This window comes from Rattus norvegicus, chromosome 7, assembly GCF_036323735.1.
Source record: "Rattus norvegicus strain BN/NHsdMcwi chromosome 7, GRCr8, whole genome shotgun sequence".
Lineage (NCBI taxonomy): Eukaryota > Metazoa > Chordata > Mammalia > Rodentia > Muridae > Rattus > Rattus norvegicus.
In genome coordinates, this window is record NC_086025.1 from 108,359,562 (window position 1) to 108,375,526 (window position 15,965).

At 53.2% G+C, this 15,965-nt stretch overlaps 1 protein-coding gene and 2 long non-coding RNA genes across 26 annotated transcripts in view; 2 read left to right on the forward strand and 1 right to left on the reverse strand.

The window, feature by feature from the left end:
• Positions 1–6,331, forward strand: part of Adgrb1 (adhesion G protein-coupled receptor B1) — a 72,212-nt gene extending 65,881 nt beyond the window's left edge. For 7 of the 15 annotated variants that reach the window (XM_063263857.1, XM_039079532.2, XM_063263859.1 and 4 more), the window contains 5 exons: positions 1,224–1,278; positions 3,549–4,246; positions 4,894–4,929; positions 5,092–5,199; positions 5,554–6,331. In XM_063263857.1, coding sequence (XP_063119927.1) covers positions 1,224–1,278; positions 3,549–4,246; positions 4,894–4,929; positions 5,092–5,199; positions 5,554–5,751 — 1,095 coding nt within the window. In that variant the 3' untranslated portion in view covers positions 5,752–6,331. Of the gene's footprint in view, positions 1–1,223; positions 1,279–3,548; positions 4,247–4,893; positions 4,930–5,091; positions 5,200–5,553 lie in introns of those variants that run through there. The other 8 variants (NM_001170597.3, XM_063263858.1, XM_063263861.1 and 5 more) reach the window with 2 other exon arrangements.
• A 2-nt stretch (positions 6,332–6,333) lies between these two features.
• LOC102550505 (uncharacterized) lies at positions 6,334–10,299 on the reverse strand. Of its 5 annotated transcripts, none has more exons than XR_005487240.2 (4): positions 9,327–10,299; positions 7,756–7,828; positions 6,815–7,051; positions 6,334–6,550 (listed from the first exon to the last, which is right to left on the reverse strand). It is a non-coding gene; the product is annotated as an uncharacterized LOC102550505 (long non-coding RNA). The 5 variants fall into 5 exon arrangements; XR_005487242.2 differs by having other exon boundaries at positions 6,815–6,993; positions 9,327–10,296; XR_005487239.2 differs by lacking the exon at positions 9,327–10,299 and adding an exon at positions 8,165–9,303.
• LOC102550355 (uncharacterized) overlaps positions 8,897–15,965 on the forward strand; it is a 32,174-nt gene continuing 25,105 nt past the window's right edge. For 4 of the 6 annotated variants that reach the window (XR_010053844.1, XR_010053845.1, XR_010053842.1 and 1 more), the window contains exons 1-2: positions 10,166–10,575; positions 10,930–11,130. This is a non-coding gene — a long non-coding RNA (uncharacterized LOC102550355). Of the gene's footprint in view, positions 9,012–10,165; positions 10,576–10,929; positions 11,131–15,965 lie in introns of those variants that run through there. The other 2 variants (XR_010053843.1, XR_005487238.2) reach the window with 1 other exon arrangement.

Genomic DNA, 15,965 nt, shown 5'->3' on the forward strand with positions numbered 1-15,965 from the left:
GCTGGGAAAGGCTGTTGGTGAGTTGGGTGGGGGCGTTCTTGCCTTCCTCAAAGCTGGCCCTTCCAGAACTGTGCACAAGCCAACTGTGAGTTAACCCACACAGATTGCCTCAACTGTGGGATCTAGGCACAGTAGCCTCTGAGCAGAGCCCTGGGCTCTGCTGGCTGGCCAGCTTCCTGCCCCTCTGGCATCACCTATATGTTGTCCCAGGTGTCCAGCACCCCCAGGGGTGAGGCACTGGGAAACATCTCCAGGTGGTGTCTATACAGGGCCAACCCTCTGGGCCTCAGTGCCACCATCTAGAGGGAACAAGTGTCAGCTGGACAGGTACTTTGTCACTTGGGGACACTGTTTTCCCTCCTCTTGATGTTTCTCCTGGCCTGACCTCTGACCTCAGGGGAAGATGGCCATCTTCCCAGCATCTTGGCTCCTGCATTTCAGGGAAAGACCTCCAGTTTGAGATTAAAGGCCAGACTGACTCCCCTGGAGCCCTGTGGCCTCTGGATGGGTCTTGTAGACCCAAACTTCTAAGGTGGTCCTGGGTCACCACTCTGGCCTCCCCAGCTGCTGTCCTCAGAGATGCAGGGGGGACCATGTCTCTGCTCTAGGGGAGGCTGGTGCTGGCCCAGGTCTGTGTCTGTCCCCTGCTGTCTGTCTTGGATGGAATGGCAGAGGCTCTGGAAGCCCTGGTGGCTGCATGGCTTTGTGGGAGCATGGCCAGAGGGGCAGAGGCCGGCTGCTCCGTGATGCCTTGGAGGGAGAGCACGCATGGTTGATCGCACGCACACACAGGCAGACACAAACACATGCATGGAGAAACATGTGCGTATGCTCCTTCACATAAATGCATACAGGTCAACTTTGTCTCAACTGTGAGTCATTCAATTCTCCTCTCAACATATATGTTCGTGCTCACACAGTATGTATGCTCTGCACTCACAAAGGCAGATGCACCACAAGCACATGGAAACACAGCACACACATGCATGTGAATGCTGACAGACACACCCATGCTTGCACAGACAAGCATACATATGCATGGCCACACTGTGTGGCCCATAGACTAATAGTGTGGGCTGGGGTTCTTGGTGACAGTATCAGTGTATTTGTGACCTCTGAGTTGTGGGTGTGGCTTTGGTGGCCCTGTTCCTACCACCCTGCAACTTGCAGCACCACCTGCTACCAGCGCTGCCCTCATCTTGCCCTTGATCTCTGTCTTGCAGACCGACTTTGAGAAGGATGTGGATCTGGCCTGTAGATCAGGTGAGCGCCTGACAGGTGAGAGCCATGGTGGCCAGTCGGCCCTTCTGCTTCTTTCTTTACTCTAGCATCTGTGTGCTTTACCTGTCCCCATCCCACACCTACTGCCACATGGCCCAGCCAGGGCCCCCTCCTTCTCAAGAGCTTCAGGAGGCCTGTGGGTGTGACTGAGATTGCCCCAGAAAGCTGTCATGGAGCTGAGCTGGGTCCATCTTTGGTCCCCATTCATGTGTCTGTCTCTCCCTTCTCCTCTCCTAGGGCAGAGCTGATGGACCAGCTCTGTGTGAGACCCAGCCCTGCCCCTCCTTTGCCTGTATACTCACTGACACCTGTCTCCTGCCTGCCCTCCCCCAAGCACCCATGTTCTGTGTTGTCTTTGTTTCTTTGTTGTTAAACTGGGATGGGGAGGGGCAGGTACGCTTCAAGAGAGGGAGGCCTCTGTGGAGGCAGGAAGAACGCAAGGGGAAGGAGACGCTCCTGGGCACTCTGCTAGTGCCGAGCTTTTGGGAAACAGTCAAGAAGAGACTCGGTGCCTCCCCCATGTTCCCAACGTCAAGTCATAGCATCTATGAGCCAGGGCTAGGGTAATGGCAGACAGTCTCTGGCTATGCAGGGGTCATCTGGCTTTGCACCATCTGGTTCCCAAGTGGGGATGCCAGCTGCTACCTGAGTGAGACTCCTGAAGGAGGTGACTTTGGCATGGGGCAGAAGAATCCTTTCTTGGTCTTCAAAGATCCAACTCCATAGCTTACCCAAGTAATGACTCTGGTACTAGGGGTTGGGTGCCAACCCAGCCATAGTGGTTCTCTGTGCCCAGGTGTGCCTCATGATGCTATGGGCTAGATGTGGTTGGTGGGCACACGATGGGTGTCTGTATATAGATGTTCATGGTGGGGTAGAGTCCCTACTGGGAGGGGTTGGGCTGAGCTGTGTGCAGGCTGAGGAGGTCCTTGAGTGGTGTTGACCTTTGGAGAGGCACATACAAATTGATAGGGAGATGGCTAGTTCACTGGGGAAGGGCCAGAGGACAATGCTGGGTGACTTAGTCACTGTACTATTGCTGTGAAGACACCATGACCAAGGCAGCTCTTATAAAAGGAAGCATTTAGCTTTGGGCCTGCACAAAGTTTCGGAGTTTTAGTTCATCACCATGGTGGGGAGCACTGTGGCATGCAGGCAGGCGCCGGAGCAGTGGCTGAGAGCTACCCCATGATCCACAAGCATAGAAACTGGGCCTGAAATGGGCTTTTGAAACCTCAAAGCCTATCACTAGTGACACACTTCCTCCAACAAGACCACGCCTCCTAATCCTTTTCAAATAATGCCACTCCCTGAAGACTAAGAATTCAAATATATTAGCCTGTGGGGGTCATTCTTACTCAAACCACCACACTGGGTGATAGTATGGGAGAGCCAAATGTCGCACTGGAGGTGAACTGGGAGGGTGAGGGACCTTTGGCCTGGGGAGCTAGAATGTTGTGGGTGGCCATAGTTGATAAGATGGCAAGAGATGCTCGCAGGCCCCAAGGTTAGGTGGGCTAGGTACATCCAAAACTGGCAGCATGCAGACCTGGGCCAGGCTTCCTAGGAGTGTGACCCTGTTCTGGAGAGAGCACCCAGGAAGAACAGCATGCCTTGGGTGAGGACTAATCCAGTATTCCACTGACTAGTGGGGCTGGGTTGATGGGATGTTTGGTGAGCTGGAGTCCAGACCAGATGTCAGACGGGATACAAGAGAGGTACCAGGGTGGACACTTTAGGAAAAAGGTCTTTCTTTATGAAAGCACAAGAGAAGTTAAGGCAGGAGAGCTCTTCAGAACACTGACCTCCTGTGCTAGGTCTCAGGGTCATTGGATCTGATGTGCCTATGGCAAGCCCATCCTTCCCCACTGCAAGGGCTTGTGTGCTACAGAAGTCCTAGAGAGGAGTCGGGTAGGGCGCTCACTAGAAAGGGCTGTTCTTTTCACCCAGAAGTACCTCGCTCTGTGTTTTCCATCAGAGGGCGCCCTCACCTGCCTTTCAGAATCGCCATGATGGGCCTTGTATGAGTGACAGTCTTTGGTTGTCTTGGGAGGCAGAGAGGAACCACCATGGGCCAGCCTCATTAGAAAAAGCAAAGGAGCTTCATCTAAGTGCCAGCATGAGTCTGGAGTGGATGCCGGGGCTGGTGTGGGTGGAGACCAGGGTGGCAGCAGTGTTGGCTAGGGTGAGCCCCTGCTGCTGTAGACCATCCTTACCACTCTGATCCCCTTTTCCCATCTGCTGTCTTCCCTGATGCTCCCCATTAGTGCTGAACAAAGACATTGCAGCCTGCCGCACGGCAACTATCACAGGTACCTTCAAGCGACCATCACTGCCTGAAGAGGAGAAGATGAAGCTGGCCAAGGGCCCACCCCCCACCTTCAACAGCCTACCAGCTAATGTGTCCAAGCTGCACCTGCACGGTTCACCCCGCTACCCCGGTGGGCCACTGCCTGACTTCCCCAACCATTCACTCACCCTTAAAAAGGACAAGGCCCCCAAGTCCTCTTTTATTGGTGATGGGGACATCTTTAAGAAACTGGACTCTGAGCTGAGCCGGGCCCAGGAGAAGGCTCTGGACACGAGCTACGTGATCCTGCCCACGGCCACGGCCACACTCCGGCCCAAACCCAAGGAGGAACCCAAATACAGCATCAACATTGACCAGATGCCCCAAACCCGACTCATCCACCTTAGCATGGCGCCCGACGCCAGCTTCCCTACCCGAAGCCCACCTGCCCGTGAGCCCCCAGGTGGTGCACCCCCTGAGGTGCCCCCTGTCCAGCCACCACCACCACCTCCACCACCCCCTCCACCCCAACAGCCCATACCCCCACCACCCTCCCTGGAGCCTGCACCTCCCAGCCTGGGGGACACAGGGGAGCCTTCGGCCCACCCAGGACCCAGTTCAGGTGCTGGGACCAAGAATGAGAACGTGGCCACCTTGTCAGTGAGCTCCTTGGAGGTAAGGATGGGTTAGAGTCTGTGGAGGCAGAGATGGGTGGATCCCCAGCCAAGGGCTGGCACTTCCTTGCCCGTAGGCTCTGGGTATGTCAGAAGTGGGTAAGGCTGGCCCAGGATCTTTTTGCAATCCCATCTCATAGTTGGAAACACATAACAATCTGTGGTTAGCCTAGTGCTTGTTCAGCCTTTAGGACAAGGGGCAGAGGGAGGCTAGGGAAGCCCTGCTCCACACTAGGATATACCACCATCTAGCCTTCAACTTCTTAGGTGCGGCCAGCACCCTGAATTCACTGTGGGGGTCTAACCATGTGACCTGTGTAGCCTGGCAAAACTTGACACTGCAGAGGAAGGGCAAGGGTAAACAGTTCTAGAGCAGGGAGGGAAGTCCTCACTCCTCACAGAGACCTTGGGGCGGCCTTGGAGTAAGGACACTGAGACCCATCCACATTACATCATTGTCATTCCCATTAGTCTCAGCAGCCCCACAGCTGGGCCTGACCCTTAGGAACAGGCAACCTGGGAACTTGGTGCACCTTCAGTATGTCCCCTGAAGGCAGGTTGGTGTCTCCCCAGTTGTCAGGCCAGACTTGTGGTCTAGGCAGTTTTAGGGAGCACAGTGCCCATGCACACAACCCCTTTCTCCTGCAGCGGCGGAAATCACGGTATGCAGAACTGGACTTCGAGGTAAGTGCAGGTGCCTCTCTCTGGACAGGCAGGCTGGGTACTAGGGCCATCTCAGCAACTTGGGACTGGGGAGGGGCTCAAGTCAGGGGCCAACAGCAGGTGGGGCAAAGGGGTGGCTGTGGATACCCATCCTGGCTCAGGACTCGTGGCCCCAACCCACAGAAGATCATGCACACACGGAAGCGACACCAGGACATGTTCCAGGACCTGAACCGGAAGCTGCAGCATGCGGCTGAGAAGGAGAAGGAGGTGCCAGGCGTAGACAACAAGGTCAGAAGCATGGTCTCTGCTCCAGCCACCATGGGCTTCTGCCCACTTTCTTCACACCCTCACTCCCTGGATTCTTTGGGTGGCCTTCCCCTGTGCTAGCTGTTCCTTCTCAGACGGGCAAAGAGCAGGGCTGGAGGATCCTAAGCCTCGCTCTGTCTGGCAGTTTCCAGACTGTCCTTCCCCACAGCACAGGGAACACACATCATGGGAACTGCAGCTACTTCCGGGACTCGGGCTGTGGAATGTGTGGGTTGCTGCTCTCTTTGGGAATCCCCTCCTAAGAGCCCTCCTCTCTTCTTCTTCTGCCTGTGACATCACCACCATTCACATCTGCCCTGCCTACACCTTGAGTAGCCAGAGAAGCAGCAAACTCCCAACAAGAGGGCCTGGGAGAGCCTCCGCAAGCCCCATGGGACACCCGCTTGGGTAAAGAAGGAGCTGGAGCCACTGCCCCCGTCTCCATTGGAGCTGCGGAGTGTGGAGTGGGAGAAGGCGGGTGCCACCATCCCACTGGTTGGCCAGGACATCATCGACCTCCAGACCGAGGTCTGAGCGGGCGGGCCGTGGCCCCACACCGGGCCAGGAGGTGGGATGCTGCTCTGCCCGCTCCGCCATAGGACGGGCACAGATGCGCTCGCGGTGGCGGGCCGGGTCCAGCCCCGGCCTCAGGGCGCTCAGAGGCGGCCAGGCAGAGGGCCCGCGGTGCTGGGACCAGAGCCAGACACAGGACAGGAGGTGGCATGGCCGGCGGGCACAGGGATCCAGAGGCCGGATGGTGCCTCAGACTCTGCCCTCCTTGGGCAACCCCGGGCAGGCAGGCAAGCGGCTGTGGACATGGACAGGCCTGGTGTGGCCAGCGTCCCCAGGATGCCCACCTCAGCCACCACTGCAGAGGACTGCCTGCGGCCCACCAGCCTGGCTCCGATTTTTAGATACCCCCTACCCCTTGGGAAGCAGCCAGACCCCCCCACTCCCTTCCAGGACCCTGGGCCCCTCCCAGACCCAGGCAGAGAGCATGGTCCTGACCCAGAGCCCCCCGGGGCAGGACTGAGACCACTCTGGAAAGAAGCAGGGTGGGGAATCTATTTTTTCTCTCCTTTTCTTTTCTTCAATAAAAAGAATTAAAAACCCAGCTTTGTAGACTTTTATATTTCATTTTATTTTATTTTATTATTTTATTTTTCTGTAGCAGTCCGGCTCCACTTCAGTGGTAGGTAGGCAACTCTCGTCCTATCCTGTCCTGTCCTGCCCTGCCCCGCCCTGGGTGCCTGGCCTCCGCATGGTCCTCTGAGGCTGGACTTAACTCAGTTCTCCAGCTCAGGAGTATCCGACTCCCTGGCCCCTGAGTCACCTGGGAAGGACAGAGTTAACAGGCAGCAATTTTAAAACAACTTGAAATAGTGAAAGAAAAGGAACAAAATACGGTTTGTAGCTGGGATCTAGAGGTTCCCTCCCACCTGCAGCCTCTCTGAGCCCATCTTGAACAGGCCTGCCTCCCTGCTTTGTAGGGCCCAGTACTGACTCCCTTTGTCTCATGATAGGTGCTTCCTGTCCCCAGTCCATGGTGGTCCTATCAGTGGTGTAAACTTGGGAGGGAAGAGCGTGGTCAGATTACCTAAGCAAATCACCAGAAGCCGGCCCAGCTTCAGCGTTCTTGCATTTCCCAGAACTTCCAGCAGAGGGCAGCCTAAGCCACACAAGGAGTCTGGCTGGGAAGCTAGGAGGTCCCTCCTTTCCGAAACCCTCGGACTGCACAGACCTGGCGTGGACCTCTCCAGACAGAACCCTTCAGACCTCAATATGAAATGGATTCAAGATGCAGATCATTGGCCCTGAGGGACATGTGGAGACCCTAGGAAACCCCCCCACACACATAAAGTGTTAAGAGCTAGAAAAGGAGTATGTCCCCATATAGATTCCTTTTATACCTTCACCCAAACCTCCTCCCTTCATTCCTTCACCATACCTTTGACACACCCCCTCCCCCAGCATCCTTTTTAGCAGGCAGAGACAGGATAGGGATAGTGCTTGTTGGTATAGTGACCACAGTGGGCTCAGGGAACTGTGGTGGCCATGCACACCTCCTGGGTCCACAAACATGAGTGGGTGAATGATAAGTGAGGAGGAGCATGTCCACGGACGCCCAGAGAAGGGCATGTAGAGCCCAGCCTAGACCCTAGCTACAGACCGCAAACAACAACAAAGCAAAAACCCCACCAATGCTTTGGTGAGATTTGGTAACAAAGCATGACCCAGCCTAGACCACACCATGGCTAATGTAAACTGTGTATGCACTGGTGCATGTGTTCTGCATTGCAAGGCTTCTAAACCTTATCACAGCGCCTCCCACAGGTCACGTGAAATGTCAGTATCACAATACACTGCAGTCTGTGCACAGAGGCCCTACCTTCCAGGGCTGGAGAGCTTCCTATGAGCTGAGTGGCTGAGAGGACCTATAGGTGCCGGTAGAGAAAGCCCCGAGGTCCTAGAACCATGCCTATACAGGCAGCAAGTGTAGGTGCTGAGTCTGAAGGGCCGAACCCTGCTCAGACTTACCACTGTCCTCAAGCAGTGACCGAGCACCCACAGCCAGCTCTGTAACCTCCCTGTCCCTGTCTGTCCTCACCACCTGCAACAAAACACAAAGCCACACAGAGCACCCTAGACCCTCACACCCTCCATATGAAGGGAGAGACACAACTGCTGCAGTCAAAGCTCTGGGAAAAGCAGTGTGTGTCCAGAGGCAACTCTCCCCGCCAACCCCCACTGCCGGCCCTCCCTCTGTAGGATAACTGTGCTAAGAGATACCCAGGACTCCTGGCTACCCAGGATTCCTCCTCCTAGAGAGACTCGTAACGGAAATTGCTATCTACTTTTGGCATAGGAAGCTGGCCAGCAAAGGCTGTACTTCATCTACATCCTGAGCCTTGCTCCAGCGGGCCCCACTCCAGCAGGCACCACGTACATTCTGAAGGAGAGTCCGTAGTGAGTGTTGCCTTGACTCAGAACCCTTGTGGGGACAGGAGCCTTTCCATGGATCTCTCTCAGGTCTCTTTGCTCTGCTGCAGCTTTGTGGAGCGCTGTGCTCCTGATGCCTGGCAAGAACGGTCATGAGCCTCTCTGTAGTGATGAACTAGATTCAGGATGCCTACAGGATGCTGCTGCTCTACCACGGGTCAGGAAGGGCTTGCAACTCAGTTTGCAACTCTGCTCTGCTGGCATCAGTTCCAGGATGATCCCCCAGTGGGTGTCTTTCCAGAGGGCCCCAGCACCATCCTTAGCTGCTGCTACCACCAGAAGGCACTTTTTTCTTTTGGAGTCCCAAATGGAGGGGCCTCTAGAGAGACCTTCCTGGGCCCTCCTTGTGTGACTTGACTGTCCTAGCCTCTCAGTACCAGGCTACCCTTTTTAGCAACCTTGTCAGAAGTGACCCTGAGTCTCTGCCATCTCTGCCATCGTCCACCTGCCATCATTAGAACTGCCTCGCCCTAGGAGATGTGGGACTCAGAATGATGGTGGTCACCATTATGACCGGGACAACATTGGGGACGGGTAGAGTTGGGGGTGAAAGTTTGGTTTATAGACATAGAACTGGAGATTAAACTGGTGATGAGGGTGATGATGGTGATTGTGATGGTGATGATGATGCAGTAAAGTTAACGATGATAACAATGGTGATGTCACAATGGTAGTGGCAATGATGTCAGTGAGGTGATGGAGTAATGGTGGGGCTGGTGATGACGGTGAGGCTGGTGATGGCGGTGAAGGCTACCAACAGCAATAGTGAAACATCAAATATTCACGTGGTCGAGGTAATGATGCTAGTGAGGTGAGGGTGGTGGGCATGGTCATAGTTGTGACTGACATTTGTCCTGGTGGTGCTAAAGACAGCAATCGCTACTGTGATCTCTGTGGATGGTAGTGGTGTTGATGGGATCAGGACCCCGGTCTTGCAGATTGCGGGTTCCTGTCCCCTATGGACTGGGGAATGTGAGGGAAAAAAGGACACATGAGGACAATAAGTTTCTGCGTCAACTGGGGGTGCAGCCAGCAGGAGCAGCTGCCAGCAGGTACTGTGTTCTTATCAACACCCACACCCCTACAATCCCGAAGATGCCCCGCCTTACCTGGTTCTGTCTGCTCATTCCCACCTGTGACTAATGCAAACGCTGCTGAGAGGGGCCTCAGAGGTGCTCTAGCCCTTCCCATAATGCCTTGCTCTAGGCAGGCTGGAGGCCTCTGTGGCAAAGCTCTACAGTGACCTCTCTTCCACTTTCTGGCCCCAACGTGGCAAAAAGACTGACTACAAATCCTTCGCATCTATCCCGTTTGCCTTGCACTCCGCCACATGAGGGTTCCTGTTGCTCTGGAAAATTCTATCCTTCCGTATTCTCCTTCGATCCATTCTCGTCCCCAGGCGCTGCTTCCCACGGGCTGGTCCCAGATGGGAGCAAATATACAAGGTGACATTGGCTCTAGGACTTGTTCCAGACTCCTCTGCTTGATGGAATTTCCCTTCCTCAGCCTACCCTCACCTCCCTGTGATGGCCTTGGGAAGTGGGGGCTGTGTTGGAGGAAGAGGGCTGAAGAGGCGCCAGCTCCTCATGGCTCCCTAAATGCCCACGAGGTTATGGGGCAGCTAGTGAATCGCGCCAAGAGCCCAGAAACTACCACCCCTTGGCTTTTCGCATGGGCAAAGGCGGCCAAGTATTCCTCTTAGATGTAAAGTCCTGCGGTCCTGGTTTGCTCAGTGCTCTGATCCTTTCTAGTGCCTGGGTCCTAAGGAACCGGCTCCTGAAGAGGAGCCCATGGGGAGGCATCTCAGATGTGGCTTCAGAGCACCTGCCCACAAGGGTCTGAGCTGCGTTTATGTAGAGCAATGCTAGGAGTGGTCTCTATTGCCTCACTGGCCACCCAAGGATGGCCAGGTAAAGAAGGTCAAGACTACCCTTCACCACGTCTCAATCCCCCCCGCCCCCCGGTCTAAGGTCCCCGACTGGGGCCACAAGTCCCTAAGGACTCCTGGGTCCCTAGATTATTAGCACAAAGCTTCTTGGGTAGTTGAGAAGCTTCGGGCTCCCCTTTCTCAGGGCCTAAAAATAACCAGGCAAGAGGAACTCTGAGTAGCTAGCAAATGTGCCAGCCAGCACCCCACGCAGCGGAAGCGCCTCCAAATAAGGCCTAGACAAAGCGGAAGACAGCACGCAAGCCCGTCAGCACTGACGTGGATTCCAGAACCTGCCCTCCCTGTACCCTCAGAGTCTCCCCTGGAGCCTGTGTGACTCAGGGACGCAGGAGTCGGATTTGTTCACGGTGTCCAGAGCTTACTGGGCAATTCATTAAAGCAGTCTGCCCTTGGGTCCTGGAACTTTTAAGGTTGGTTTCGGGGACTTTAGAAGCCTCTAGCTGGAGTCGTGAACTTAGTAGTATGGGCTCGTAGGACAATTGGTCACTCTGTCTCGGTGGACATTGTGTGGACCCACACAAGTCCCATGGGGGTTCCGGGAGCTTCCCCTCACCACCACTGTGGACTCACTAGGAAATGGGACCAGATGGGTGTAAAGAGGCTGACATGGGGTGGGATAGTGACACACAGCTGTCCCCAAGCAGAGGAGGTGTTGCTGGGATCCTTATGGCTTCCTGGGAACACCATATGTACTTCAGTCAAGGATGGGGGAGGCTAGAGGCAGCCACCCCATTAACATCCTGCTGTTCTCTCTCTCCCTGGAGTTCCTGACAGGAGTATGGAGCTGCAAGTGAGGACTCTGAGGCTGAGCTTTACTGAGTCAACAGTGAACATGGAGCTGGAGCCACTCTTAACTGGCTAACACCTGTATGTGCCCCATCTGCCCTCCATAGTGGCTGGTGCAACCCAGGCCCTGCTGAGGCTCGAGGATTCTCTCAGAGGCTCCTCTGCTAGCTTCTCCATAGGTTAGAATTAACTCCCAATGGACAAAGACCAGAATGAGAGAAAGGGAGGGTGGACGTGGGCAGGGGTGAGTAAGGGGGAGTGAACTGGGCAGGGGTGAGTAGGGGTGAGAGAATCAACCAAAGGAACATGACTCTTTCCTTTTAAACCTTGGCTTTCTCTCGGTCTGTCTGCATCTACAACAAGCACCCAGTCCAGACTTTTCTAAGACCTCCCTCTCCAAGGCCTGGCCCCACCCATCACTCACCACTGGTCTATCTACACTCTTAAATGCCTCCGATCGGGCTGACTCTCAAGACAAGGACCCCGAACCAAACACACAGAAAGATGTGCTCAAAGGAAGCTCTTGACAGCAGAGTGGCTGAGAGGGGCCCTAAAGCACATCCTAATAGTGGCTCTCAGTGGAGACTCTCAAGAAAGGATCAGTGAGGACCGAGTCTTCCTGTGTCCACCATCTTGTGCTGAACTAAATGGGGGACTGGTCAAGGCAGATGTTTGTAAGAGCTTCCGGTGCCCTGAGGGGAGGACCTAAGGAAGAGGGTGGGTGGGGGCAGCCAGCCAAAAGGTGAAGTTAAGCCAGTGGGGTGCAGGTAGACGCTGAGCTGCTCTATTCATCTGACCCCACAGCAAGTCTCCAGTGCATATGCAATCGAGCTGGAAAAGCTCAAAATTCCCATTTCCAGGCTGGCACCAACACAAGAGCTAAGACCAGGCTGATCTGGGCCTGGGTTTTTCATGAACTGGCAAACATGAAGTGTGTCTGGCTCAAGGCAGCTCAGCACGGGATCCACGTAGGAGAACGAAGTCACCCTGGCAAAGCCACACACATCCCAGCACTTCAGCTGCCCCACTTCCTGCATCTGCTGGGTTCAAAGCCATCCTGACCACCCATCCTGAGTCTGCACTGGACCCTTCACCCAAGGCTGTCCCCACCCCACACTCTTCTACACCACCCCTCAACTAAATCCTTCTCGGTGATTAATTATAGCTCTGGGCAGCCTTTGGGGGCTTTTTAAAGTGACATCTTCGGGAATCTACCTCGGTCACACTGCCTGGCAGTGCTCATAATAACCTCTTGTTCTCTCAGAACTGCTGATGTGTCTGGTCCCTCTTGTCAGCCGGGTCACCTTGCTTAGGAAGCAGCTGTGTGCCCTCTGGGTCCCTGTGCTAGTCCCTGCTTGTCACTTCCTTCTTTGCCTGAGCGTGGTACTGAATGCAGACAAGCAGCTCAAGTTGGGTTCCTCCCACACGAGCTGTTAGCCTCTCTTAGTGTCTAATATAAGCATCTTAGACCACCAGTTTCTCTCAATATGTCACTTGAGTTCCGTCCTACAGGTTCCCGTACACATTTTTTTACCATTCAGTTGTAGTAATTATTCTTCTAATTTTATCAAGAATACGTCCTTGGATAGACAAGTTCTTTTATACACATTTTAAGCGTTCTAAACCGTGGGGTTTTGAAAAACAAATCTATCAATTTGCGATTTCTTTTTTTTTTCCTGGCAGGGTCTTTCTTCTTAGGTACCCCAGGCTAGCCTGGAACTCTCAGTCAGCCTGTCAACTCCCTCTCAAATGCTAGGATCAGAGGCATACACCCCCATTTGTGAGTCCTGATTTAACTATCATGCTGGTAGAATGTGGTCTGTATGACAAATGCTCTGTTACATAAGATGTGACCATTGTCATGAATATTCAATACACATTTTCTCAGCCCAGAGTAGAGTCACGGCCATGTTCAGGAAGTCAGGGTGGTCAGTTTTATGACTCAAATCTGTCCTTCTGTGATCTATTCAAACCTGGTTCCTATCTTTGCTTTTTGATATACACACCTGGCTCCTGGGACTTGCAGAGTCTTGGGGGTGGTGAGTGTCCTTGGTAGGCTAATGCGAAGGTTGCTAACTGGGGTCTCTTCTACAGCCTGAGGAAGGAAAGCTCACAGGAAAGCCCACGGCAGGATTAGGGAGTGGAGACTGCCAGCCTCCTGAATCATCCAGGAAGGGAAAAAGGACAAACAGTGAAGGTTAAATTGACCACTGGTCACCAATTATTTGGGTTGGGTGTGTTCTCAGAGGTCTGGAGGCTGCCGTTCAAGATCAAGGTATGGGTATGTTTGGCTTCCCCTGAGGCCTCTCTTCTTGGCTTATGAATGGCTAATCTTCTGTTGCTCTGGCTGATGACTTACTGACCATGCTTATATACTGACACCCCATGAAACCCCTAAAGGATAGAGGTCAGGAAGCTTCCAAGTGGTCAACCAAGGAGTCCCCTGAGTATTGCACCTAAGAAGGGGCTGAGAGCCAGAGATGGGGGATGGGAGACAAGTGCCCAGAAGCCCCAGAGGACTTTCTACAACTGTGCATCCTGGGGGGTGGAGCCCTCAGCCTATGGGGTCTGACACTTTGTCTAGGAGCAAGGTGTGGGAGGGAATTGAAGTGAAGGGCACCCAGCTACTAAGGACACAGCCTGTGCTCCTCTCTGGTGGCGGCGGAAGTGACTAGTCAGCCAGGAGACTCTTTCCTGCTGTTTTTCTCATAACCTTTCGGGATTTTTGTATCTGCTCAACCATTCAGTAACTGCAGAAGACATATGGAAAATTCCCACTGTCATAGTGGAAAATTCCCTGCAGTCCTGTCAAAGGCTGCCTTGTGTGTTTTGAGGAATGCAAGGATCCAAGCCGTGTCAAGGAGGCGCGCGCACACACACACACACACACACACACACACACACACACACAACTTCCAACAGCACAAGGATCTTAGAACCTTGCTCTGGTCCCTAGCCTCAGTCAGGGACTCTACCTGCTGTTTCAGTCCTGTATTCGATAACTCTGCAAGTGGGGCAGCATTGTCTTATTTCTGTAGGCAGTGTAAGGTGCTACCTATATGTATGTGGGCTTCATCTGAGGGCACTGGCTGGGGTCCCAAGCTGGTCTCATGGGGCATAAGCTTCAAGTCTGCAGTGAGTGGTTATTGGTTTGTTATTGATCTCTCTTCCTCGATGCCTCTCACCCCCCTCTGTCCCCACTACCCCCTTCAGTCCCTTCCTTCCTTCCTTCCTTCCTTCCTTCCTTCCTTCCTTCCTTCCTTCCTTCCTTCCTTCCTTCCTCTGTCTCTCTGCTGTTAACGACTGAGTTAATGACATCTACCCACTTCTACTATTGACCTCTGAGAAGCCCCAGGCTTTCCCTGTGCCCCTACAACCCTGCCCAAGTCTGTAAAGAACTCTTTGATTTAGTTGATGTGTGGCTCCTGTTTAAAGGCTTCTTTGCAGTTTTTGTGACCATTCTAGGCATAGAGAAAAGTGCAAAGAGAGTGTGGCGAGTTTGGTGGCCCATTCCCAAGCTTCTCCTCCCACCCGCACCTTGCATAACCAGGGCCCAGTGATCAAAGCACCAGCTCATTTCAATATCACTCTATATCTTAACCCATATCTAAAATTTTTCCACTAAGCACATTTTAAAAACCACCCATCTGGTTGTTACGTGTACATCCGATCTGTTACTTTTTCTTCATTTCCTTTCTTGATATGGTTTATTTTAACAAGAAGACATATAGCCAAGCACAGAGCTTGGATTACACAAAGCTATACTCAACAGCTTTCTCTACACATGGTGATGAGTATGGTCATAGGTTCTTGGGTTCCACCATTTCATTCATGTGCAGCAGGGAGCCATTCATATATGTACTGTACACTTGGAGTGTTCAATGAGCTTGGTTAAGTGTGTACTTGTCTGCTCCCCAGTTCTGTGACCTGAACGCAGAACTGTAGCAATGGACAGGACAAAGAATAGTGTTCCAAACCTCCAATCCTTTTTCACCATCAAGTCCTCCCCTGGGAGCCTGGCCTGGTTTTTCTTAATTCTGTCACACTGTGGTTGGACCCAGGGCCTCATGCTTGGTACACAGACATCCTATCACTGAGCCATAACCTATTTACTCTCTTAGCCTTGAGTCAGGAGCTCAGAATGTTTCCCACGCTGGCCTGAAATAAATGCTCCTCTATCCTCAGCCTTCTAGTCTCTGGACTTGCATCTCTCTGACAGCCTTTCAGGTGTGTATGAGCACACATGCTTATGGGTGGACACATCCTGTATGTGCACGTAGAGGCCAGAGGCAGACACTGAGATTCTTCCTCTATTGCTCTCTCCACATTACATTATTGTTGCTGTCGTCTTCGTCGTCGTCGTCGTTGTCATCATCATCATCATCACATTGCTTCCACTAAATCTAAGCTCACTGCTTGCCTAGCCAGTGAGCTCTGGGATCAGCCTGTCTCTACAGCACAGGAGTTACTGTCATGTGTGTATGGCCAGGCCTGACTTTCACATGGATGCTGGATATAGCTCAGCCCCACCCCCTTGTCCTTGCCCACTGCACCATCTCCCCAACTCTAGGCTAGTGTTTTGTTTTGTTTTGTTTTTACCTCGGAATCTGCATGTTAGGCTGCTGCTATGGCTTAGCATGTTGCCTGTTCATCATTCGGACACATCACAGTCAATCCTCTCTGCTCCTGAGAGATATCTTGATTGCGTCTAGATTGGTTGGGGAAAGTTATGAAACTGTTGTCAAAATCCTTTTTTCCCTCAATATGGTCATAGGCTTTCACCTCTGTCAGGTAAATACCTTGGACTGTAATGTCTAGACTAGGAGGCTGTATTTAGTTTGTCTTCCTTAGTGGTCATGTCCCCTGCCTTCCCTCACCAGCCTGTTTCATGCTCACCTTGTATGTTTAGCTGGTTTTAGACATCTTACCTCACACCGGGTGCCTGGTACTGTCTTTCTTTACTTCTTTCTTCTATTTTCCTCCCAGCCTGGGGCCACCTCTTCCTCCTCCAAGC